At 35.7% G+C, this 26,259-nt stretch overlaps 1 protein-coding gene across 3 annotated transcripts in view; it reads left to right on the top strand.

Moving 5' to 3' along the window:
- Positions 1-26,259, top strand: part of LOC139144198 (BTB/POZ domain-containing protein 9-like) — a 101,966-nt gene that overhangs the window by 29,271 nt on the left and 46,436 nt on the right. For all 3 annotated transcript variants that reach the window (XM_070714849.1, XM_070714851.1, XM_070714848.1), the window contains one exon: positions 13,134-13,307. In XM_070714849.1, the coding sequence (XP_070570950.1) occupies positions 13,134-13,307 (174 nt within the window). The remainder of the gene's footprint in view (positions 1-13,133; positions 13,308-26,259) is intronic.

Here is a 26,259-nt window from a genome sequence, read left to right on the forward strand (position 1 = left end):
TTGATTGTACATGATTGTTATTGGTCCAAATGTGTTGAAGACCAGCTTATCCTTTACCTCCCCATTCTCTGTGTATGGGTCCACCTAACCTATTGAAAACAATTGGAATCTACCAAAGTCTGGGCATGAAAGGGTAAATAACTCTACCTTTCCATGGACTTGCTTTGTGGAATCTAAGAACCTGTAATCAGGATATGAACTAAATAAATTCCATGATGGAATGAGCTATCAGAAATGAAGAACACAGGAGAAGGCTTGGTTCAAGTTCATGAATAGAAAATTTGTCATTTGAAACAGTGTGTCATATCTCTTTCCTTATTTCATGCAAAACCATTTGACTTTGGTTATAAGCCAAAATTAATATCAGTTCATGACAAACACACCAGAGTGGAATCTACACAGCAGGGCTGAGTGAAATCCAGCCAGCCATTCTGAGATTCTAGGATAACTTCCTGTATCACATTCACTCAACCAAACATTTTTACATATACAATCACAAATACACAAGAAATTTGTCCAATGGTAGTTTGACTCCATGAGATTAGTAAAGTACATGTAGGAACAGGTAATATCACTTTAATTCAGAAATAAAAGTGCAACACATACAAAAAAGATCAAAATGCAAAATCAAATCAACGAGTCAACAAAAATCTAGACAGACGTAAGGTGCTGTTCAAGAAATTTTTTTAAAATCCACTGTCCAGCCATGTCAGACTCCCACAATGCATCGCGTGGTATTAGTGTCTGTGAAGTCTATTAGTACATCTAATGGAATATTGTCAGCACTGTAAGTGTAATGAAAAACACAGACATTTGATTGGAATTAACTCAGATTAGCTGTGACCGGAGATAGTTAGGTCATCTCTTCTGATGCGCAAAATGGCCACATTTATAAATTAATGACTGTTGCTTTTCCAGGGACAAGTTATCCCGCCTTGGAATTATTTGATAATTGATCTCGTGGGTCTCAATTAAATCTGACAAGTCATGATTTCTGAGATGAAGTAAATACCCTTGAATTGCAGCCATCCAGTAAACAGTGAATCAAAGAGCTCTTCACTTTAAATAACATCAAATCTACTGTGTGTACAGTGTAAGCACCTTCTCGCCAGAATTCTACCACAAAAAATTACTCATTTTCATTCTCCTTTTTGTTGAAGTTAGGAAACTGAGACTTCAATGAAACTTAATTTCAATTTAATTTTTAGCATTTCTGAATTTTGACTTACCTGATCAATATCAGGTTTTGCAAAAATCAAACAGTGAAATTGAATGAAGCCTTGTACTAACAGACTCCAAAGAACTGCTTTCAATATGATTGATAAAACTATGCTAGAAAGTGATTGGGTTATATTATCAGATTAGAAAAGTAATCCTTAACAAATTAAAATTTTATCCAAGTAGAATAAGCCAAAAGTAAATCAATGCATTTTTAGTCCCCACGGACAACCGTCCGGGGGGACTTATAGGTTTGGTCATGTCCGTGCGTGCGTGCGTGCGTGCGTGCGTGCGTGCGTGCGTGCGTGCGTGCGTGCGTGCGTGCGTGCGTCCGTTCACGCAGATATCTCTGAGATGCCTGGAGCGATTTCATTCAAACTTGATAGAAGGATTACTTCATATGGCATACAGATGCACGTCAATTTGTTTTGTGATACGATCCAATATGGCCGCCAGGCGGCCATTTTATTACGATTTTTTCATGTACAGAGCCATTACTCAGGCATGTTCTCGACGGATTTTATTCAGAGTTAAGTTGTACAAGGACATTGACCAATGTCATAGATATGCACATCATTTGTATTGTTTTGTGATACGATCCAATATGGCCGCCAGGCGGCCATTTTATTACGATTTTTTTCATGTACAGAGCCATTACTCAGGCATGTTTTGACCGATTTTATTCAGAGTTGGTACAAGGACATTGACCAATGTCATAGATATGCACATCAATTTGTTTTGTGATACGATTCAATATGGCTGCCAGGTGGCCATTTTATTACGATTTTTTCATGTACAGAGCCATAACTCAGGCACGTTTCAACCGATTTTATTCAAAGTTGGTACAAGCTTATTGACAAATGTCATAGCTGTGCACGGCAATTTGTTTTGTGATACGATCCAATATGGCCGCTGTGCGGCCATTTTATTACGATTTTTCATGTACAGAGCCATAACTCAGGCATATCTCAACCGATTTTATTCAAAGTTGGTACAAGGACATTGACCTATGTCATACATATGCACGTCAATCTGTTTTGTGATACGATCCAATATGGCCGCCAGGCGGCCATTTTATTACGATTTTTTCATGTACAGAGCCATTTCTCAGGCATATCCGCATGTTTTGACCAATTTTATTCAAAGTTGGTACAAGGACATCGACCAATGTCATAGCTATGCACATCAATTTGTTATGTGATGCGATCCAATATGGCCACTGTGCGACCATTTTGTTACGATTTTTTCATGTCCTGAACCATAACTCAGACATATATCAAGCGAATTCATTCAAAAGTATTTTTATCACAGACCTAATGAAGAGGACTCTATCCTCTTTGAGGACCTGTAATCAAAGTACCGATTAACAAGTGGGGACTGTGTCATCAACGATGACTTGTTGACATTATTGTCTATTGGAATTATTAACAGAAATAGAACATCAGTATTTTTTCTCTGAATAGGGGCTCATTTAGATGTGATAGAAGCTGTTAGATGATGTAAGTAAAGGAGACAAAAATTATTAATATTGAAGGTGAGTTTGTTCGATGAGATCATCCTTGTGTATGCTAGGTACATCGTGCTGTTCAGAATAATCCACCGTCATAGTCATACATCTCAGTTTGACATAAAAGTCACAAAAGTCAACCAACATCTCCGAGAACTTTTATGGACCGCGTGTCTTCACAGTGAATTGTAATCAAACGGAATATGATTTTGTAATCGAGGGAAAAATGACCTTTTATTCCCAGTTACTAAAAAAGATACAAATGGTGAAAAAAGGATAGACAACTCATATTCAATTTTGCAGAGGTCGAAGAAAGCAATTACTGGGATTCGAGCCACTCTATAAAGGGAAATGAATTTTCCATTAGCACGGGTTAGAGACGGGCTAAACTCTGTGGAGTTAGATTTGATTACTGAGGATTTTTTATTAACTCATCCTATTTGGGTGTTAATGGTTAGGGTTAATATTGCAATTACCTGTGTAATGACTTTGTTATCTGCTCGGAAAGTTGATTAATTCTGGCGTTATCCAAGGAAAATAACATATTCTCTCTCGATTCATTTTGGCCAACTTGTTTAATGAAAATCCGATACATGTATTTTTCAGCGATGTCATCTGGGAAATTGAAGAAAGGGTGTTTTAAATGTTAAGAAAGTGTGTGTACATATTCTCTATTATTTCCACTGATGAGTGTGTCTTGATTCATTCTTTAGCAAGGCTAAATGATTGATCCTTGAGGTTCTTCCGGTCGCGTTGAAAATTTTGTTCATTCACTGTGTAAATCTGTGTCCTCAATGTATGCATTGTGTAAGTCACTCATTACTGGTATACACAGTGACAATACAGGAAGTGCAGTTGTAGATTTAAACCACGGTTGAGGAAATGCTCACGTTTCTGGTGTAAAATTTAGTATAAAATTAGCTATTTATTGCAGGTGATTCTGTTTGAAAATGGTATTTCAATGAGGGACAGATCTAAGATTTTTTCACAGTTACCATTCCATTGAAAGCAACTCTATTCTGTTTCTCTTTTTCAGTCTCAGTTTAAGTCTGTATGCACAACAAGCCATCTTACTTCTATTGGCAAATAACAAAATAAATATTTCTATTCATACCTATCTTCCCTATGATAACTCACTGATTACATACTCATGTCCTCTACCTGTATCCAGAATGTCATTCCATATACGCATGTTCTCTGCCACCAGTCCTGTCCACACTTACATCCATAACATCAGCTGTGACTTACCGTGTATTTCAATGAAAACAGAACCATTCAGCATGTGTGCACACTCATTCACAATTGTATAGAACTAAGGAATGACTTGAGAGTCACAAGGCATGATAAATATCTGTGTGACTTGTAGTAAAATTGTATTACAAGTTTGTATTACAAACACTGGTTTATTGCCAAAACTTTGTTGTTAAGGCCTCAAGTGTGTCTCTTGAATTATGTGAACATATCTACGTCTACTTTTGATAGTGGATGCATTGTGGTAGATTTGTGACAACTACAATGTGACTGAATTAACTACACTATACAAACACAAAAACAATAAATTTTATGTTTCACATCTTTTGAACACTCCATTAAAGTTAGGATACCAAACATGTTGTGTAGATTTCCTGTCTAGCATTAGTGATGTTCTGGTGGTGTGTACATATATGATGTCTTCAAAGGATTGTAGTTTTCAATTTTGATAATTTATTGGTATATGTAGTTGTTCTTTGTTGTTGAAAGATGACGACCAGCCAAATTTGTGAACATGTTGTATGCTGGTAGTCCAATGACCAATGAAACATGTACAACTCTATTACCGGTATACCAGTATATTGAAGGTGAAAACGGAGCAATCAGATGGTTTAGATTTGACAATAACAGTGTAATATTCACAATAGAGCACAGTTGGAACACACACAAGTACAGCTAGAGAAAAAAACATTTACACTATTGCATGCCAGAATATCTATTTACTATTGTGATATAATGGCAATAACCCACCTCAGCAATGGATATACTTATACAAGCAATAAAGCACACCCAGCGATGGTATACCATGAGATTTTGACCAGTTCACGACATATATGCATGAGCGATAGCGAGTGCATATATGAAGTGAACTGGTCAAAATCGAGTGGTATACTGTCGCTGGGTGTGATTTATTGAAATTCTGGCCTGGAATATCAAAAACGGATTTTTGCTCAATCCGAGAGCTCGCGTGTATGCCAGCCGTGGTATATCGCGAATATACCACGGTTCTCTTTGTGTCTCGACCAATCAGATGGCGGTATTTGCGCTGTCTGTATACTGGTATAATATAATATTTGGTTTTGACCAGTTTACTCCATATTTGCATCATCTGCTATGACTTATTTACAATTACATTGTGAACTGGTCAAAATCTTGTGGTGTACCCATCTCTTGGGTTGTTTATTGCCTAAACATCAATTACGTGAGCTAGTCAAAGAGAATTTAGGCCTGAAATCAATTTACCTTTATATTGTCAAAAGCCAATGATTTATGTTGCCCAAATTATCAATTTTGCATTATGTACATATTGGCATGTTGACATATTTTGGTAAGTATCATATACCAGTACATAGAATATAAACATTGTGAGAAATTTTTTGATACAACTTATTTTTTCATAAAAAGACAAGTGACAAGATTCGATGTAATAATATCATTGAGGAAAAGATTCAGTACATGGGTTTCATAGAATCAAAAACTATGGACTTTGAGTGTAAAAGGCAGTCAAGTTCATCACGATAGTAATTACTACCTGTCAACTCCTTTAATAAAATGCTCCATCAATTTCTAAACCTGCATTAGTCATGACGTGTTGGTTTTGCAATTTCCTATCCCGGTCAGTGTCGATTCAAGTTGGAGTTCTCACGTCCATTGCCATCATGTACTCTCTGTACCTCTTTAAATTCAAATATCTCAAAATAACAATAAGAGAACCATTTATGTCAAGTGTTGCCAATTATGTGCAATTTTTCCCACTGAGTCAGAGTCTACTTTTGAAGTCCGTTACAGTGAGTCATGGAATCATTAATCTGTGGTCCATGATGCTCTGTAACAGCTATCCTGATTGGCTAAGGTAGATGAAACAAAATGTTCAACAATACTTTGTCAATTACACTTGGATTGTTTTGACAGGGGAGTATTAGTAACTTCTCACAATACTGGCTTTTCATTATATTTGTTTTACCAATGTTTAAATCAGTAAATTCTTGATCAAACTCATATAGTACTTCACCCAGTCACCTAAGGAGGACATCACAGTTAAAACTGCTTGACAAAATGTCCAACCGTACAGTTTTTTGGTCTGCTCCCTAAAGAATATTGATTGCAGAGTATTTGTCAGCACAGCCTCAGGATGTAACAGAAAGCCAGCACTGACAATTGCACTAATAAGTAATGGAATTTTTAACCCTTATCCTACCAAGTTCATGGATGTACGTCACTATCAGGTCAAGTTGGTTAAAACCAGTAAACCACTGCATGTCCCATATGGTGCACTTTCACAAAAACTTGAACATGTTAAGGCCCCTGAAAATAGATATTGTAAATGTGATTACTACTGATTTGAGCCGCTATGACATGCATGCCAAGTGGGTTAAATACCTGTAGGTTTTGGCTCAATACCAGTTTTTACTGACTTGGCAGATGGGGATGTGACAGGCCTGGCCGGGAAGAGGTTTGGCCAGAAATTAATATATAATTGTTTAGGATGACAAGGCAGTGTTCATCATTTGAATACTGGGTATTTTAACATACCTTATGTTATGGTGTGAAAATAACAAGAGATTCAAATGTGTGGTTTAAGCAAATATCAACAAATATTATGTATATGAATGGTAAATGTCAAAATAGTTAGACGTTTTCATCTTTTTTTAACTTCAAAAAGAAGCTAGTAAAGTTTTACTTTCTGTCAAACTTAGCAATGACAGTTACTTTGACCATACCTACTGATGCACATTTCTTGGCAGTTTCTGTCATCAGCCAGAATTTTACAAAAAACCCACAAATTACAGAAAAATGAGCTATCAAGCCTGCCTGCCAAGGAACTGTCAGAGAAGGTTAAATCAAAATACAATCTGAAAGTAGAGTTGTACACTGCCAGAATAAATAGAATTATTTCATATGTCCATGTCAGTACATGTATAAAATGTGTGTATACTTACTTTACGCTGTTCTGCTAATACTATTAGGAAACTAAACTTATTCTGAGAGATGACTGCAGGCTGTGCATTTTAAAAAGCAAAACTCTGCTTACCATCGCCGTCATCTGCTCTGGAGTCTCACCATTAGATCACAGTTACTTAGCAAATTTCTCTTTTGCCTTGGAGCAGATCTGGGCTATGACTCTGCATTGTGGCATCTACACACTGAATCTAATTGTTTCAAAATGTAAAAATTACATGCGCGGGGTCACCATAGAGGTCAAGAGGCATTTCAACAAATTGAATTAGGGTTTACCTTTAAGGTGTTCAGTACCTATGCTTGGTTTTTAAGAGTCCTTGTCTGACAAACCAAGTGAAATTCACCCTGAAGGGCAGAAAGAAATATTCACTAGATTTCTGTTTCTTAATATTTTTCTTTGTATCCAACATAACTATGGTAGTAGACATGAGTGCTTGTTTTCATGGAGTGGGTAGGTGGCATTGCAATAGAGATGATTGAGAATATACTTCAACATTTACCTGAGTTTAGAGTTGTATAAATGTTGAATGAATAACCATCATAGAGACAGACAAAGGTGTTTAATATGAAAGAACATTTTGTGTATTCAATGAAACCTGTCAATTAAAGGCATTCAGTGCAATGATATCTGTCCTTCATAGATTGAAAAATTCTTTTCAACTTCAATTGTCAACTTTAAAAATGTACAGTTACAGAGAGATGTCCTTCTAAAGAACTGAACAGGTTTCACTGTGTGCAAGTTTTAATTATACTACATAATCAGTTTCCAAAACTGATATTTTTATGTCGATTCACTGACTTTCCACCAAGTTTTTCAAAAAAGTAAGAAAGTAGACAAATTGCAAATTTGAGGCACTTACTACATGAGGTGAATTGATTTGTTCTGTGATAGAAGATGATGTCTGTGTTTGCAAGACGGATACAGCACGAAGTCATCCAGCCCGTCTTCTTCAGCTTTAGGGTATAAAACTCAAAAAGGCACAAATCCTTTCCATGTTGAGTGGTACCTAATCAATAACTGCCGGCGTTGCATGGCGTATGCAACTTCTAAACAAATTTGTGAATGAGGTAGAAATTTGTTTTGGCTCCAGGATAAAGTGATGCGAAGTGCATCTCTCTCCCTTGATCAACGCAATCTCTGCTAAAAAGCCAGAAACCGTGTGTTTTAATGCAGGATATTACACTACACTTCACCACTTCCTATGGCAGTGAGCTACACTGTGTATATGTACCCCCTGGCTCTAAGCTACATGTACCTGTCTGTCATGAATTTCTGGGTGAATATTTCCCAAAGTACTTCTGCTTGACTTGCACTATTTGCTTCCAAGCACCATGTATCAAAGGAAACCTTGTTCTGAAGATAAAGACAACCAGGAAAAAAAAAATCTGCTCCTGAATATAGGAACGGTTGTTGGGATGTAATAAGCTGCTCCTAACATTCAGAGAGTCCATGGATTAAATATTTACACTTGTATTAGGAAGGTTATGAGTTGGTTATGGACATCTCTATACCCAAGTCATCTCAGATAATTTTGTTAGTCGAGTTCAAAATAACTGTTGTGTGTGCATGTTATTATGATATCTTTAAAAAATGATAAATTTTGAAATTGATATGTAGATCACACCAATGGGTGTTCAATGGATGACAGATACAATCAAATGGAACTTTTGGAAAGTACTCTAAAGTGCAAGATCATCATGCTGTCAGTTTGTGTGAAACAAGATTTCACTGTAGCCCTTTGGAAAAACAGGATTCAGTGACAAATTAAAATTTGTTTTGCAAGAGTAGATAATACAGGTCCACTCAAAGTAACACAGTAGTAAACATGGGAGTAAACAGCAACACAAAATCTGACAGTAGACAGTTTATTATAAATGATTCATTGTTTATGCAAGGATACTCAGTATAAACAAAAGTTATGTAAATACGCACAGCCTGGTTTGAGCATGGCTGAGTGGACAATGCCATATCCATGGGTCCCTTCCATATCACATGATGCAAGCTCCAAGCTTGGAGCTTTTTCCCATGATTCAAATTACATTGGCAACTTCCTGTACTATTTCTATCGTGTTTTGTAAAAAATCATGCAGGTTATAAATGGCGAAAATAGCTTTTCCGGGGTAAGTGACCACACAGCTAGCACATATGTAAAAATCATCCTTGATGAACTTCCCCTTTAACTTAGCTATATCTTTTGCAATTATTTGGGATAACTTGGTTTGATATTAAAAGCAACTACCCATAATATAAGAATGCTTTTATCAAAGTGTAACCACAGAATATTTTTTCCAAATTTGACAATAACCATACAACGTAGATTTTAACAAGGTAAATGATTTTCAACTTCCAAGTTGTATATAGCTACTGCAAGCCAGTACACAAAAGCTGTGGACAACCAACTGAATCCACCAACAATTTTTAGCTCCCATAGCCATATGTATATATGGCAATGGAAGCTATTCTTATAGGCTAGGGAAATGTCTGTATGTATGTATGTCTGTATGTCTGTATGTCTGTATGTCAACATCAAAAACTCCAAAACCGCTGTACATTTCATCTTGATATTTGGTGTGTACATGGATGATGGGCTGTAGATGAGATTTTGTTCAAATGAAGTTGTCATTGCCAAAAATATGCAAATTAAGTGAAAAAATGTAAAAACAGTCAAAATTGAAAAAACTCAATAACCACTGAACAGATTACATGAAAAATTAGCATGTAAGTACTTTGGGCTGACATAAAATGATTGTGCACATCTTGGGTCAGTATCTTGGACTTGCTATTTTTCATGAATTTTTTTGTAATTTTCTCCCATTTTTGGTCAAAAAATCTCCTACTCTGAAACCACAAGTCCGATTGATTTGAAACTTGGTATGGAAGTGCATAGGAGTGACCTTTCCCAAATTTGGGCAAATCGTGGTGAAATTTGCATATTTTTAGTTTACACGTCCATAGACTCCCATGTATAATGCAGATCTCCATAGACTCCCATGTATAAGGCCACGAAAAATAAAAATTTAGTTTCTCATCGTATTCATATTGCAAAAAGGATGCAGTGACACAATTTTTAGTCCCCACGGATGAAGTCCAGTGAGCTTATAGATTAGACATGTCCGTCTGTTCGTCCATCCGTGAGTCCATCCGTTCACGCAGATATCTCGGATATTTTGACAAAATGTCATGTGACCTTGATGACCTTTGATCTCAAATATACATATTTGTCCATAACTCAGTAACCACAAGTGCTACCACCCTTCATATATGGTATGATGGGACAGCTTATGACGCCACATATTGTACCTCATTAATTATGCACATATCTAATTTTGAGCGAGCCAATAGAGCTAGAGGTCTGATTTTTGGTATATAGGGATAACTTAGCAAAACAATTTTTTTGACAAAATGTCACGTGACCTCGGTGACCTTTGACCTCAAATATACATATTTGTCCATAACTCAGTAACCACAAGTGCTACAGCCTTCATGTATGGTATGATGGGACACCTTATGACGCCACATATTGTATCTCATTAATTATGCGCATATCTAATTTTGAGCGAGCCAATAGAGCTAGAGGTCTGATTTTTGGTATATAGGGATAACTTAGCAATACACTTTTTTTGACAAAATGTCACGTGACCTCGGTGACCTTTGACCTCAAATATACATATTTGTCCATAACTCAGTAACCACAAGTGCTACAGCCTTCATGTATGGTATGATGGGACACCTTATGACGCCACATATTGTACCTCATTAATTATGCACATATCTAATTTTGAGTGAGCCAATAGAGCTAGAGGTCTGATTTTTGGTATATAGGGATAACTTAGCAAAACAATTTTTTTGACAAAATGTCACGTGACCTCGGTGACCTTTGACCTCAAATATACATATTTTTCCATAACTCGGTAACCACAAGTGCTACACCTTCATGTTTGGTATGATTGGACACCTTATGACGCCACATACTGTACCTCAATAATTATGCGCATATCTCATTCTGAGCTAGCCAATAGAGCTGGATGTCTGATTTTTGGTATATAGGGATAACTATAGGAGAGAAATTTTTTGACCAAATGTCATGTGACCTCGATGACCTTTTACCTAAAATATATGTTTATGTCAATAAATAAGTAACCACAAGTGCTATGTCCTTTGTATTTAGTAGGATGGGAGACCTTATGACAACACACGCTTTACCTCATTAATTATGCACACATCTAATTCTGGGCAAGTAAATAGAGCTAGAGGTCTGATTTTCGGCATATAGGGATTAATTAGCAATACAATTTTTTTTAATGTCACGTGACTCGATAACCTTTTACCTTGATTATACATATGTATGCACATTTCAGTAACCACAAGTTCTATACCCTCCAATTTTGATAGGATATTAGACCTTAAGATGTCACATCTTGTACCTCATTTATAATGCGCATATGTCTTTCTTGGCCGGCCAATACTGCTAGAGGTCTGATCTTTTTTCCCGATTTAGAACCATAACTTAGACATGCCTCATGTGTTTCAAATTGGGAACAACGACATAGACCTATGTGCCCATAGATCTCAACATATACACTCCAGTGATACTTCTTAATGACCACATTTTCCTGCCCCATCAAGACTAATACTCCTATTACAAGTGGGGACTATGTCATTGTAAATGACTTGTTGAGTTAATGGTTGTATCACAGTATTCGATATATCTAATTCTGTATTTTTTCCATTTATATTCTGAATAATTACATTAAACATATTTCACTGTCTCCAGTACATTTCATTTAAGTATTTTCACTTCATGCACTTTATCCCTTTCACACATGTTCAAATATCTGACCAGAGAACAAACACTAAATAGTCCAGGATGGGAGCTACAGTGTCATTGACGCTATTTTTTACATTTTCAAAGACAATATGGCCTAATAACAGTAATCACAAACATCTTTCTAAAGTTGGATGGTCATTTATTTGGTAAGCAAAATGCAAAAAGATACAGCTGAAAGGATTTTTATGTTCCATATCAGTAGCATGAACAATCGCATAAGCTTTTTACATTCATGTGACAAATAAGTTCAAGTTCAGACTAAGAGATGCAAAGGTCAACATTACACATATGTACAAACTATGTGTCGACAAATTGAACATTTTAGATTGTGACATGATTTTAGAGTCAAAAAATACTTCAAAAAGACAAAGGTTACAGCTACTGGAATTCAAATGATGTAAATTGGTTGTTTGGTGTAAATATGTAGACATTCATTTTGTGAATAACGGTATTTTCAATTTCGTAAATCCTAAGTTAATTTTTTCAAACAGAAATGAAACTTGTTAGTGATTACAACTTGTCCAATCAGAAGATTCAAATGCCTCACTGATGTATTGATACGTAATTGGTTTTTGCAGGAGATATTATTATGGTCTATTGTCTCATATTGGATTGAAACTATTTTGTTTGGTGGTATAGTTTGACTTATGTGTAATAAAACTGATTATACAGTAGTCAGTTTGTTATTTGGAGAATTTGCTCAAATATGGCAATAACAACAACAAACTATGTCATACAGAGATTTAAAACAATCAGATCCTTTAAAAGTGAACTCTTAACAAAGAGATATGTTGAAAATTTAGACATAAAAGTAATACTCTTTTGAGTGGGTGTGAATATATCTTTCAGTGTTCTAACTGATAACAATATTTTCAAACATATACTCACAGAATGTTCATGTACTGTTAAGGCTGTTGTATCCTATTCTTTAGTGTTTTACAGTATTTTTACAACAGAGTATGACAGTGTGCAGACATAAACTGAGATAGCTGGTAGTGATGGCTTTCACTTCAAGTTCTATCAGTTCATAAAATATGTATACATTTCCTTTTGTCCAGGGATGGTAATCTCTTTATTGAAAGCTGATATAAAGCATGTATCATTCATTGTCAAGTTTGTTATTCTGAGAAGCATTTGAAAATTTCAGCAGTTTAGGTTTTGAATGATATGTTTTTGATATCGACATTGAAACAGGATTTGATTAATCATTCCATCCTTACAGAGATATTTAATCAGCACGGATCATATGGCATCATTTATTTATCTGTGTGTCCTGTGGGATTATGATTACAAGTTGAAACTTCATGTAGAATTCTGACCGATATAATTCATCTCAATTATCCTTTCTTGTTCTTATAAAATACCATCAGATTCCAGTGTACGCACACAAACTGATTCTTTCAAGACGAAGCAGAAGGTACCGATATCTGCAGAATGACCTGATGGACCAGAGTGGGACACACGACACGGTCACAGTCATCAAACTACCTCAGATAAACGCAGTTCTATTCAGAAATGTCTTACGCTATGTCTACACAGGCAAGGTGAGTTGAAACAGAGTACAGTATGATGTCTGAACAGTGACAAACTTGTTCTCAGAGAGTTGTAGTAAGTTTAATGTAAGTAGTCAGCAACAGGCCATACAGATATGACAAAGTAAATCTCTGGAATGCCATAACAAAGTACTAACTCTGCTGATGTGCAGCGTGTTTGGAAGGTTATATCTGATTGGTCTGTTGTCACTATTAACAGCAACTTATTTTTCTCAATGGAGATGACACAAGGATGACAGCCATTTTAGATTTCAAATATATATAGGATAATTTGTTTCTATGGTACCAAAATTTGCACAATTGATTTTGAAAGAGAATGGTTGAAAGTTTGCCTAAGAAAAGTTTGAGCAAAAGTTTGAGCAAAAGTTTGTCTTTTATTTTTGAAGTGTGAAATACCTTAAGAGGTGAAATTATGCCCTAATGTTAATTGTTTGTATGCAAAAACTTTTACCACTAAAGTAAAGCCAGCGTAGTGCTAAGAGTAGAAACTTGCTATTAAACTTTAAGTGCACACGTGTGATACTTGAGTCACAAGCGACATTCTTTGGAATACTTTGGATATCCAGCAGTGGAGGCAGTGTGCATTGCTTAGATATGAGGAAGGGAGAGCTGTTTTGTCACAGGAGAGAAACAAAATGAAGATTGTTGTGTAGATGCACTAAAATTTGAATAATGTGAGGTTTTTAAAATGCAAACATTCGGTAACTGCCTTGTTTGATAGTTTTAGCTCGTAGGTAAAATAATATTTGATATAGCAAACCTATACATGCAATATAATTATGTAATCTACCCTTTGAGAAAAAATTCAGTTGTTGTCTACCATGTCTATTGACTGTGGACAAGCTCAGTTATGGTCATTGAAATTCCCGTACAATAGTTTTATGGATGAAGACTGTGGCGATTGAACTATCAACAATCACGGCATTTACTTGTTTTATCGAAGGAGCTCATTTACATGTACTCATTGATATTGGAGGCAAACACAAATGGAGATTGTTGGGAAAAAGTTACACTTTAATATTGCGGTGTTGCTTTTGCAATTTATTGTCTCTTAGAATTTAGTTAATTTAAAACTGTGTTTTGATTTGATGAAATGGTATATCATGTTTTATTTATATTACGTACCAAACAGAGGACTTTCCAAGTCAATAATATAACAGATTTCAACAGCAAATAGATGGAACTTGAACTCAATGTAGTTATATATACAATGATAATCTCATGTTTGCCTTTTGAAAGAGTCAATACAATTTTTGCTGAAAGCTGAACAGCTAGATTGTGTACTACTGTTACTCAAAAGTTTGCAGGTTTTCATTAAAAAAATAGCAAATCCAGCGGTCAGATTCTTGAATCTCTTGTATTTTTGGCCAATATTTTGTCATTTCTATCTGTATACATCTTAAAGATTGGTGACTACTTCAAATGCATTGCCAAGAAAGCCTGGAGAACCACCACACTGGTTTGAAAAACCACTGTATTGATGTCCGCTGTGGTCCTTTAGATTACTAAATACTGAGTTGATTTGCCTGCCAATGGTTTGCGACATCACTGAATGAGTTTCCAAGTCTGAAGTCTTAAAGTGTGTAAATGAGGATTGTGTAAATTATTCAGCTCTGTCCAGGAGTGTCAGGTCATTGCCCTCACAAAATGTACCTGACAGAATCAGGACAGAATTGTTTTAGATTCTCCAGAGTCTGATATGAACAGAGATAAGTTCAAGCCTGATAAACTATAATTTTCCCAGTGGTATTACTCTGTTGGTACAGTGCAGTTATCCTAATTCCAAATCATATCGAGATACCCAACATTTGACTTGTCAGCTCAACCTAGATGCATGTAATGCCCAATGTTGTTGTTGATTGGTGAAGTTTAGTCCATACTAGAATTCATTTGTCAACAATGACACCACACAATGTACATGATACATTGTTAACAAAGCTAGTTCTTTGTATTTGAACACACTGTAGGGAGAAGAAGAATAAAATGTACCTGTTTTCCAGGACAAAATACTGAATCTCTGTGATGAAGAGATTTCATCAGTGCATTAAAAAAGTAGTGAAATCATATTAAAATGAATATGACATCACAGTGATTTGTTTCATACCTTTCGGAAAAAACTTTTCAAGTTTTTGCCCCATTTGCATATTTGTACCCTTGCTGAGAGTTCAAGGGTCAATTGCTGTAATTTTGATGATTTTTTCACTATTTGTGTTTTTTAATATCAACCGCAGTTTCTTATGCTGAAACATCGACTATTCAGCTTGTCAACACAGAGTCTATATGACATAAACGCACTGTTGTTGTTTACATTTGAATTCTAGTCCGGATCAGAATTCACGTGTCAACAATAACACTCAGTCTACACATGTACAGGCCGAGTTGACAAGCTGAATACCATGTATCTCAACATGCTTTGGAGAGTAGAACAAGAAACTGTAGTTGACATTCAAAATGAAAGTGTTAAAAAAAACCATCAAAGTCTCATACACTGGTCCTTTGATGAACTGGTACAATGAAAGTTTTCCAAAGTTTGAGTGAGATTGGCTCAGCATTGCTAATGGCAAGCTCAACTAAGCATCGGCGGCTACACTGATTCTAAAATTGTACATGCTGTAATGGACAGAGTACTATCAACTTTGTCCTCTCAGGAGAAATGTTGATAATTATCATTCAGTGAGCCAACAATACCAATTCCTTGAAATGTTTTAAAATGAACAACCAGGAGTTACTTGAAGTGTAATTAATACATTAAGAACATTTTAATTTTGGCAGAATACAAGCCAAAATGGTGCTTTTACGATGTCGCACTTCCAAAGAGTTAGAAACGTCAGGGGAATATACGGTAGATTTAACTCGGCATACTTTTTCCCTCTCTCAGCAAAACATGCACAGTCTTTCCCAGATGCTTTTCACTCTCGTGACTTAAGTACATCCACCTGGACAGAAGGCTGATAACACGAGATTAGGACAGTGCAGAAAAGCGCTTTTCTTCAAAATCTACTTAAGAAAGGCTTGGTAATATCAGGGCAAAGTGGATTTGCCTTTATCTCACTCAAGAGATGTTTTCAACCTTCTTATGAATGCCCGGTGCTGACTTGATAAAGATGACCTCATGTTGCGTAAGTTTCTTCAAGAAGTTAGTTTTGGTGAGATGAATAAGTACCTTAGCCTTACAAATTTCAAAGACCTTTTTCCAGATGTATCTTCAAACTTACAAAATTACGCGTGACAGGTCTGTCATTGAATTGTCTCTATGTGTTTTCAAAGGCTGGCCAAGTTTAAAATCTAGCTACTCTTCCCAGGCTAACATCTGAGTCAAGAATGGGCAACTTTTTTCTGTTTTTCACATCCTGGTGAAAGTCACTGAACTTTTAATCCAATTTTTTTCTCAAAAATAGTCCTGCTTATAACTCTTGATGATCTTATGCAATATTCCAAGCATTTGGCTGACTGACAGTTTCTCAGATGTTTGAAATTGGCTGAATTTCTATTGACTGGCGTAACTTTAGTCTCACAGCTACGATGATTGATCGATAACAGATCAGCATGTTGAAAAGCTATCTCAGTGGGTATGTATTCATTTTCTTCTGTTCAAGGAAAACTTTTGAATCTCAACAAAAATAGTTGTTCTGGATTGCCTAGCACAGCATGATCAATGTCTACTAGACTTTCTAAACATTGCCATATCAACTTCCTTTCCTTTTCACATCTTTGGAACAGCATCCAAATTTCAGTATGGGATAAAATAGAAAACCTCAACTTCCACATCTGATGGACCCAGCCTTTGGAAACTTTCTGTTGCTTCATTCATATGCTGGTTATAGGTTCATTTTCCAGCAATTTTGAAAAATAAATAACAGTAGCGTTAGATGTCGATGTTTCAAGTCAAACCTCCATCTCAAAGTCAGACTCAAACCATGAAGGGTTAGTCTGACATCAGTGTTAGTGACATTCCGTAGATCACATGCTTTCTTTGGGTACTGTCATTTTACTATTGGAGGTACTCTATTCAGGTTTTTCCAGGATTTTGAGAACAAGATATCATTGCAGCCAGTATAATTTAACCACACTATTTACAGGTGTGTATTTAGTTGGAAACAAGTGCAGCATTGATCTTTTCCTCATGAAATTGAGAAAGTTTTGATTGTAAAAATATCAGAAATGGAAAGCAGAGAAGACCAGTGAATTGGCATCTTCTGTCAATGTGCTGTTGGACTGCTCAGTACTTGACACTATTTATGAAAATAAGCATGCAACACTGTGAATTTGTCGGCAAATTACTTGTGTGCCATTAGAGAAATGTTCCACTCGCACAAATTAAATTTTCAATTACAATTTCGGCAGTTATCAATAAGAAGCCCACGAGGGGGCATGTCAACTTATTCGCAGGGGAACTCAGTCAATTCTCATAAACATTGACAATTTCAGCCATTAATTAATTAATTTCTTAATTAATTGACATTTCATATATAAAGAAAGAACAAACAGTAATCTGTATTAGAATGTACGCGGTGTTTTAAAGTGTGTAGTCATGCATGAATATGGAACCAGCTAACTTGTAAACAATAGCTGTGTAAATTTTGGCTAGACTCTTTCAACATGAGTGGCCGTATTAAGCGATATCAAAATTGATTTATCAGATGTTCAACAAATAATTCCAAACTGGGAAAGTGATGTTCTTACAATGGATATCATGTAACTGGTTGGATTAAAACAAAGTTATCTCCTTTTCAACTGTTTCCTCTTAATTGTTATAGTGAGTATTATTTTTGAAAATTTTCAACTGCTGTTGAAACAAAAGCTTTAAAGTGTATTGGTACTTTATCATGTCACAGTTTCTGGTTTGTTGAAATTGTTCACAAATTCAGAGTTTGTATAATAAATGTTTATTTGTTGCCTGTTACATCCCCCCCCCCCCCCCCCCCCCCCCCCCCCCCCCGAGCAATATCTCAAAGATAACTGATTCTTTTTACCAAATATTGTCATGTGGTCTGCAAGAGATATGGCTGTCGTCATTAAAGGACAATTTTGTGTACCGGTAATACTGAGTACATGCGTCAATATATACCTGTCAACATGAGAGTTTTTAAACATGTGACAACACACCCTGAAGTGCCTCATTGCAAGAATAGAAAGGCAATATTGAATTAAAACTTTTGATGGCACTTTTTTGGTATCAGCACTGTATAAATTCCTCATTAATGTGAGAACTTACCACAATGATGTGAGTGAGCAGTTTGGAATAAGCCTTCCCAAAACATATCAACGTCATTTTACCAACTGTAGAGGGCTGCCCAACTGCCCATCTACTGATAGGCAGCCACTTCAAATTCAGTAGGCATAACAGTTGAGTCTTGGCAGAGTGGATTTCAATTTCAGATCTCGGCAAATACCCAATCATACAGGCCATTTTGCTCGTCAGATTCCATTTTACCGATCACTGCACCAAGTTTACAGACTCCCACATAGCTGTCTCCATCGCAACATGGTTTGCTACTTAACCCACAGCTCCTTGCAAAAGAAATAAAATAAAGAAAAAATTGTGGTTTGGCTTTGAAGAGGAGGGAGATTTCCTAATGGGGATATGCTGCGATTTTTTAGACGGGAAATGTATGCCAGGATGAAGGTGCCCTAGCTGTGAGCTGAAATTAATGATGTTTTAAGCGGAGAAAGAGAAATCTCCATCATTTGTGGAAGTGACAGCAGAAATACACTGTTGAATAGGTGAACGTGAAGTAAAAGCAAGACCCAATTATCAGCAAATTGAGAATACCATTGTCATGGTAATTGCATCATGTTTTCTCTCCCTACTGAGATTTTCCATTTGTCAGGCAGCTACGACACTGCACCAGGCTTTATTGACACCTCATACTGCATCTATTAACCCCACAGAACAGTCTGAAAATGTTTAAATGCATTTTCCCTGTCTCTTTCAGACAAGACCTCTCTATTTTGCTACAACAAGCAGCTAAGTCTCGTGTTGGTCTGCTATTCATTCACACCGGTCTACTTTACCAGACCATGCAGGGTATTTTTACTGTTTCGCATCTTGCAACATTTCTTTCTATCTTTAGCTGTTAATTCGTCATTGAGGTGTCTGTGGTACATAAATCAGGAGAGGCTAGTATGTATTTTCTGCATACTTACATGTACATTGATGACTTTCTAGCAGTTTTTGAGTCATTTTGCCTTCATTTTTCTTTCCTTAATTTTCTGTGTGTTTATTGTTCTACATTGTAGAGACCTTTTCAACACAAACATTTTAATAGCGTGTAAGTATACAAACAGATTTACATATCTGTGATATGAAAATCTCACGTTTGTGTTCATAGTAGCATATTGATAAATCTATTCATATTGAATGCTAACAGTCATTGCTTGATGTTTTTACCTTTATACATAACAGGAATATTATTGAAACTGTAGTTTAGGAGTTTACAGAAATAAAACTGTTTTGCATGAAAGTGTTCATAGGGGCTCTCCTTGGTCTACCGCACACATCACTCTGAAACATACTGTTCATTCTTCACAGATCTAACCACTGTCCCTCAGATTTCATTCTTCAGAACATACATGTAGACTTTAGAAGGCTCTACATCTGAAAGTGTAACTTTCTCAAAAAAAAAACCCAAAAGAGTTTGCACAAACATTGGTGTTCAAATGGGCATTTAATGATATCAACTAAAACAGACGAAATTCCAGTCACAGAAGTATTTGTCACAGTGTGTACTCCTAGAATTCCAGATGTTCAATTGCCCATGGAATTTTATACCGTGACCTTTGTACTGTTAACTCAGTTTGAATGGTTGATTTGTTGCGTATATCATTCCTATCCTGATGTAAAGGTGTCATAGCCTTGAATGAATTTTCTGTCCTTCAAAGCATTTGGATTGAAGGAGCCATAATAGTAACTTATGAAAATACTTTTATTTTGTTTGTCTAAGAAAAGACAAACATTTTCTTTTTCTGTACCCTAAACTATGTTGTGGTAACATGATTTGTCGTGTAAATACAATGCATTGTTTATGACAGTTTGTTATAATGTCTTGATCAAGCAGATTTCACAATTAAAAAGAATTCATAGCACCTAGTATTTTTTTTTGAAATTCCACTCAGTTTGAATTAGATGTTATTATGTGTATATTTTGAAGTTTCCTGTGCTTTATTTTTAATTGAGGTAACAGCCGAAACTTTTTAGCATTTTGTCAAGATGCAGCAATAAGACAATGTATAGTTTACCAACCATGTCTTGTACATGTGGCATTCAGAGTCTCATTTGTAACTTCAAGATTTTCAGTAAAGATGTGTCAGGCAGATTTAATATACTTTTCAAATTTTTTTGACAACACATTTTGATATCACAAAAGATCAATACTTACAATGCACACATCATTGCACAAGTTGTTCTAAGTGAACAAAAGTCTGAACATAAGATACCAGTACCGGATAATATTGTATATCATGTTGTGAGGATGGATTTCTCAGAACAGAAAAACTTTGTAAAACTAGTCATAGCTATTTGAGTTGTGATAAATGAGAAATTATTATAGTTAGAGTTATGTTTTACAAAGTGCTTGGTGACATCAATTTATATTATTGATAGGTTGTTGTTATTGGTCCAAGCAATTTGGCGGCCCCTTTTGCATATATCAACTATTTAAAACTGGTATGATATTCTTGCATTTTGCACGTATTCCATAGGATTTTTCTGCTTTTTTTGCAACTATAATCCACTTTCATCCTCTTTTCCTTAGTAAGGAAAACAATTATTTCATCAAACATTTAGTTAAAAAAGTAAGTATGATATATGTCCAATATTTGAAGATCTTGCACACTACAAGCATTTCACAAAATGCTTCATGTAATTTGACATGTCATTGTTCAATGCCCATCAGTAATCTGAATTGTCATTTATGAATGTGAAAATTTCACTTCAGATTGTTTTTGATGTGGAACTCACGTTTTTGATGTTTCTTGAAGTGTCCTGGGCAGAGAAGACTTTCAACAGGATTAAATTTAATAAAAAGGATTGATATTGACATTGACATCATAAACTGTCACAAATATACTAGGGACATATGGCCACAATGAGGGCAGTGGTTGTACAACAGAATTTGTATAATGTGTTTTTGTACACTATTGGAAACAACATGAATTGATATCTGGAACATGAATTTGTTTATGTGTATGGAAAGCAAATGACCTTGAAGGAATGGTACCACTTTAACAACTGCTGATTTGCCCAGTTGCCTGTTAAATCTTCTCCAATTGGCTGTTACAGCAAATATTGACCAATTATGGTGAGCTACATAAAATGTTCCACCCAGATCAGCATTAATTAGTTAAATGTCATATGTTTGTAGGCGTAACTTACATTTTTTTCCAGCTGAGGGCATTTATTTCATCCATTCTCCTTTAGATGAAGCCGCAACGGCGTAGTGCTTCCAAAATTAATATTATTCAAGGATAAACATTTATTTTTTGTTTGATACGAGTTAAACCAGCTTAAAAGACACAATCTCTATGGACTATTCCTCCGTTGGGTTGTTAAAGTGATCAAGGGTTTTTTGCATGTGTTGTTCATGTGTGTGTCTGTTGTGAATTTACTCCAATGAAATGAAAAATGCTGCATCTCAATCTGCCTTTTAAAAGCTGAAAGCATAAAGCAGGTACTCTAGTCATTGAATGCATTCAGTCTCTCCTAACAGCAATTTTCACACTTTCCTATTTTAATATTTGTGCCGTGGAGCGGAAAGTGAAGTCTGAATTACTGTTCACCTTTTGCAAAACAGAACAAATCAAAAGACATGTTTTTTCACCTTTTGCTCATCTGCAGCGTCAGTTAGTGATTGAAGTAGGTGCCAGGCTGAACAAAATTTCCTTTATTTTCTGATAAAAATAGGTCGATGGGAATTGCATTTCTGTAGGTCTTTTGAAAAAGTGCATCATCATTGCTTAGTGAAGAACCTGTTTTTCAAACGTCAGCTTTGATATGACGTGTGATAATGCACTGATAAGATTTGATTGACAGCTTCAGGGCTTTCCGAAGTTGGCAACTCTGAAAGGTTGCCTTTGTTGCTGAGCTGGTGCTTCATGTAGACGCTATTGTAACTTGCGACAATGCCTGTGACACGGTCAAAAAGCTTGTTACTAATGACACATCCATGATTGAGCTGGCTGACGAAGAGTTTTCTCTGCCGAGGCAGAGCTCTATTCCCAGAGCTGGGCAAAACCTGACGGCTTATTGTTGTGTAATGGAGATTGACTGTTGGATCAGCCCTGCCAGTCAGATCCAGCAAAAGTATTGGTTGCCTGAGCGTCATCCACTGATCAGCCAGACAAAGAAGTCTAGTCTCATTGCCTTGCAGCGGGAAGTGCCAAATTTGTGTTTTGCATGCGTGGTGATTATCATGAACAAGTCACTTTTACTCATCATGAAGTGTTTACCATTCCCATCTGCCACTGTAGCTTTTTTTTTGTTATTCCTCGATGAAAAGTTCAAGTCAAAGATAGAGTGGAATTGAAGAGATGTTGTTGAAGGGCATTGTCTGGCACATGTGTCTCCTACAACCTACTTGTCTAGCACATGCAATTGTTAGGGTCTGGTTTGAATCAAAAACGTGTATTTTTGACGAGTACTTTGACTAACTCTCTTTAACTTTCCTTAGCAAAACCAATTACTGCTTTTTCTGTAGTTTGGCTGTCGACAAACTTTTGCAATGCATTTTATCCATACATAATCTGTGGTTTTCTTTGTTGGAAGATCTCCCTGTACAATGATGTCACTTAATACAGATCCCTCACAGCCTGCCAGGGCTTTGCTTGTCTGTCAGACACATTTGTACATGAAATATGGTGGGAATATGGTAAGAGGTTAAATACTCCAATATTGTCGAGGAGAATTCAACTTCATCAAGCTTACAAGAAACAAAACTCATTTCGTATGATTACTACACCTACATTCATCCTCATGCCTTTTGTTAAAAAAGCTAACTTTAAGAAAACATTACCTGTCCAACTGGTATGTTTGAATGCTTTATAGTCTTGATAAGAAAAACTCATGACTTTTAACTCTGTTTCAAAATACAATGTATGTTTGAAATGTAAAAAATTGTCATAAAAACAAAGTATTTGTGTTGTGAGCATGGAAGTATACATTTTTTTCAGTGCTGGTGTATGTGTGTATATGTTGGTGTATGTAATTCCAAAGCTCGCTTTTTCCCCCTGTCACCTTGTGTTCAATAATAATGCTTGTCATTTTATTCTGAAGTTGGCCTTCACAGAAACATCGCACATGCACAGAAGGTTGTTGTTTCATTTGTCAAGAGCTGCAACAACACAACAGCATTGAATCTCTGATTGCCACAAAAGAAAGATAGGAGGGGCAGGGTTAGGTGGGGGAGGAGGATAGGAAATGGAGAATCTTTTGATATAAAGTCTTACATAGAAAACTCAGTTTTAATGATGAATATGCAGGCAGTATGCTTTGACTGGCTGTGTTCGTCTCTGACTGGATGTATTGAAATCAACAACAAACTCATGCTGAGACAAGCATGGTACTGGCACATAATAGTATTCAATACAACTGTCGATATAAACCTCAATTGAATTATTAATAGCATCTTTGTCAATAGACTGTGGGAGGGTTACAAAACAGTATCATTTTCACAAATGGAATTCTGCACATAATACCCTGTGTTTGGAGAATTCTACAGATTGCACGTTTGAATGTTAGGGGCCTAAAAATAACAAGTTATGTAAAAATAACATGATATCTTACGTACAATGGAAAGGCAGAATGCTGGTTATATCTGGGCTTTTGATTCATATATGTAAAATATTTGAATTATTTGTTGCTGAAATCACAAACAAATTCAGCTGTCAATCACATACTCCAAATTGAAAGAGTCCAAATAAATTGAATTCATATTTTTTTTCATATTTACGTGTTTAATTTCAGTTTAACTTCTTCTATTTCCCCAAGTCATTACACAGAAGTGATGGCAAGGAAGCTATTGTGAGACATCCAATCAATGTCAATAAAAATCATGGACTTGTTGACTATCCAGGTATTAATCTGTCAGACACACATGAATACATAAACCTAATTTATGCTAAATGTTCTTTATAAGAAAACAAAACATATAAAAAAACTTAATATTAAAATCTGTCTAGTACATGTTACTACTGTAGTAACATGTACGAGACAGATGTAACAGCTGTTAATATGAGGAAAAAATTCAGTAGAAAAGGCACTTAGCAAAGGAACTCTGAAAAAGAAACAAAAAAAATGATTGAAAAAATTACTGACCTACCTACCCAAGTTTGAAACTACATGTATGTTACCATTGAACAGAATTGTTTTTCCTTCACCTTATTCCTTCCATTATATCCTTCTTTGAAGTTGGCCAAGTCTATTATATCATTGGAGGTAGGGCAGTTTGAAGTCAAATATTCTGCAACATTTGCAGGATTTTAGTGACCTGACATACCAGTATACATGTGGGCTACAATTTTATTTCGTCTTTAAATCATATTGTGGTCTCATAGTTTTCCAAAAATAAAAAATAACATGCTTTGTTGACTTGATTAATGTTACCTGTTCAATATTTTTCTTGTTTTTTTTGTTTGTCCCCTGCCATTTGATGAATATTTTAACAAAAACTTTCACTTCATCTTACTCTGGTTCAGTGGAGTGCGTAAAGATCAATAATATAGAACCAGTTAAACTTTGCTTAAAGACTGGACAGGGTTGTCTATTTCAGTCAAGTCTTGGCCATGAATATCAAAATTCAAAGTGTTGAGAATATTCTTTGACAAACATTTAACACTTTCTTAAAATTCATATTTATTCATTTCTTTGAGCCATTTGAAGCATTATTACTTCACAATGATAGAGCTTTTGTACTATATGGTACTATTTCCCTTCATCTTAAATTTGTGTAAACTTGATTTTTCTTCAAACATTGCAGTTATAACATTTCCATCAGCACAAAATGTACAAATACAAGATCCCATGCTGATCCTTAATACTCCCTAAGTATTGGTAAATGGAATTCACTAATCAGGTATGGAAATCGGTTTAAGATTTACGGTGTCTGTTGTTTAAGCAAAGGAGGTATTGTTTCCTTGCTTTCGTCTTGGTGCAAGTGTCTGAAGTCATAGCATTGTCTTAGGTTTATCCGGCATAAAATCCGATGCTTGGATACTTTAGACTTCCGATAATCTGCAGATAATGACTTTCCCTAATTGGTTTGCCCTTCTAAGAAACAAATCTTTTTTCCGTCGTGGGTTTCATGCTTCAGAGAATTCCCAACCTGGTTTTTTGCAGGTGTGTTTAAAGACAAAACAACATTTTTTCCACTTGTCAGTTCATGTGTATTGTTGATTTACGACCTGACAAAAAGTTGTCATTTACTGTGTTGTTATCTAGGAATGTTATTGCTTGTAATCCTCTTTATCACCCTTTGAACTTTTAAAAAGCGCAAAAGTTGAAAACAAATACCAGTGAAATCAGTTCAACTTGATAGCCTCTTTTCTGTATGACTAAAAGTTTTGAAGTGCTACGGTTAAGGAAATAATGTGCTGATTTCAAAACAAGAGGAAGGCATGCTTATATAGCTATATGGATTGTAACGTTGAACATTTATTTCACAAACACCTCTGCCATGAATCAAATGAAATAATATAAGGTTATTCTCAAAATAATGGAATTTATGTCCAAGACATCATCCAGGTATTTTCCAAGACAGGCAGTCTCAAGGACAATCCTGAAGTGTATGATGTAGGAGGACATAAATCCCATACAGTATTTTGTGAATAACCTTATTATTTTACACCTTTTAGTCCAATTTTACAAGAAAAAGTCAAAATTACAGCATTTTGAGGATGCCCGTTGTGCACTGCCTCACAAGATTGCAAACAGACTGTCCACTAAGCACGG

Source organism: Ptychodera flava, chromosome 11 (genome assembly GCF_041260155.1).
Source record: "Ptychodera flava strain L36383 chromosome 11, AS_Pfla_20210202, whole genome shotgun sequence".
Taxonomy (NCBI): Eukaryota; Metazoa; Hemichordata; class Enteropneusta; family Ptychoderidae; genus Ptychodera; species Ptychodera flava.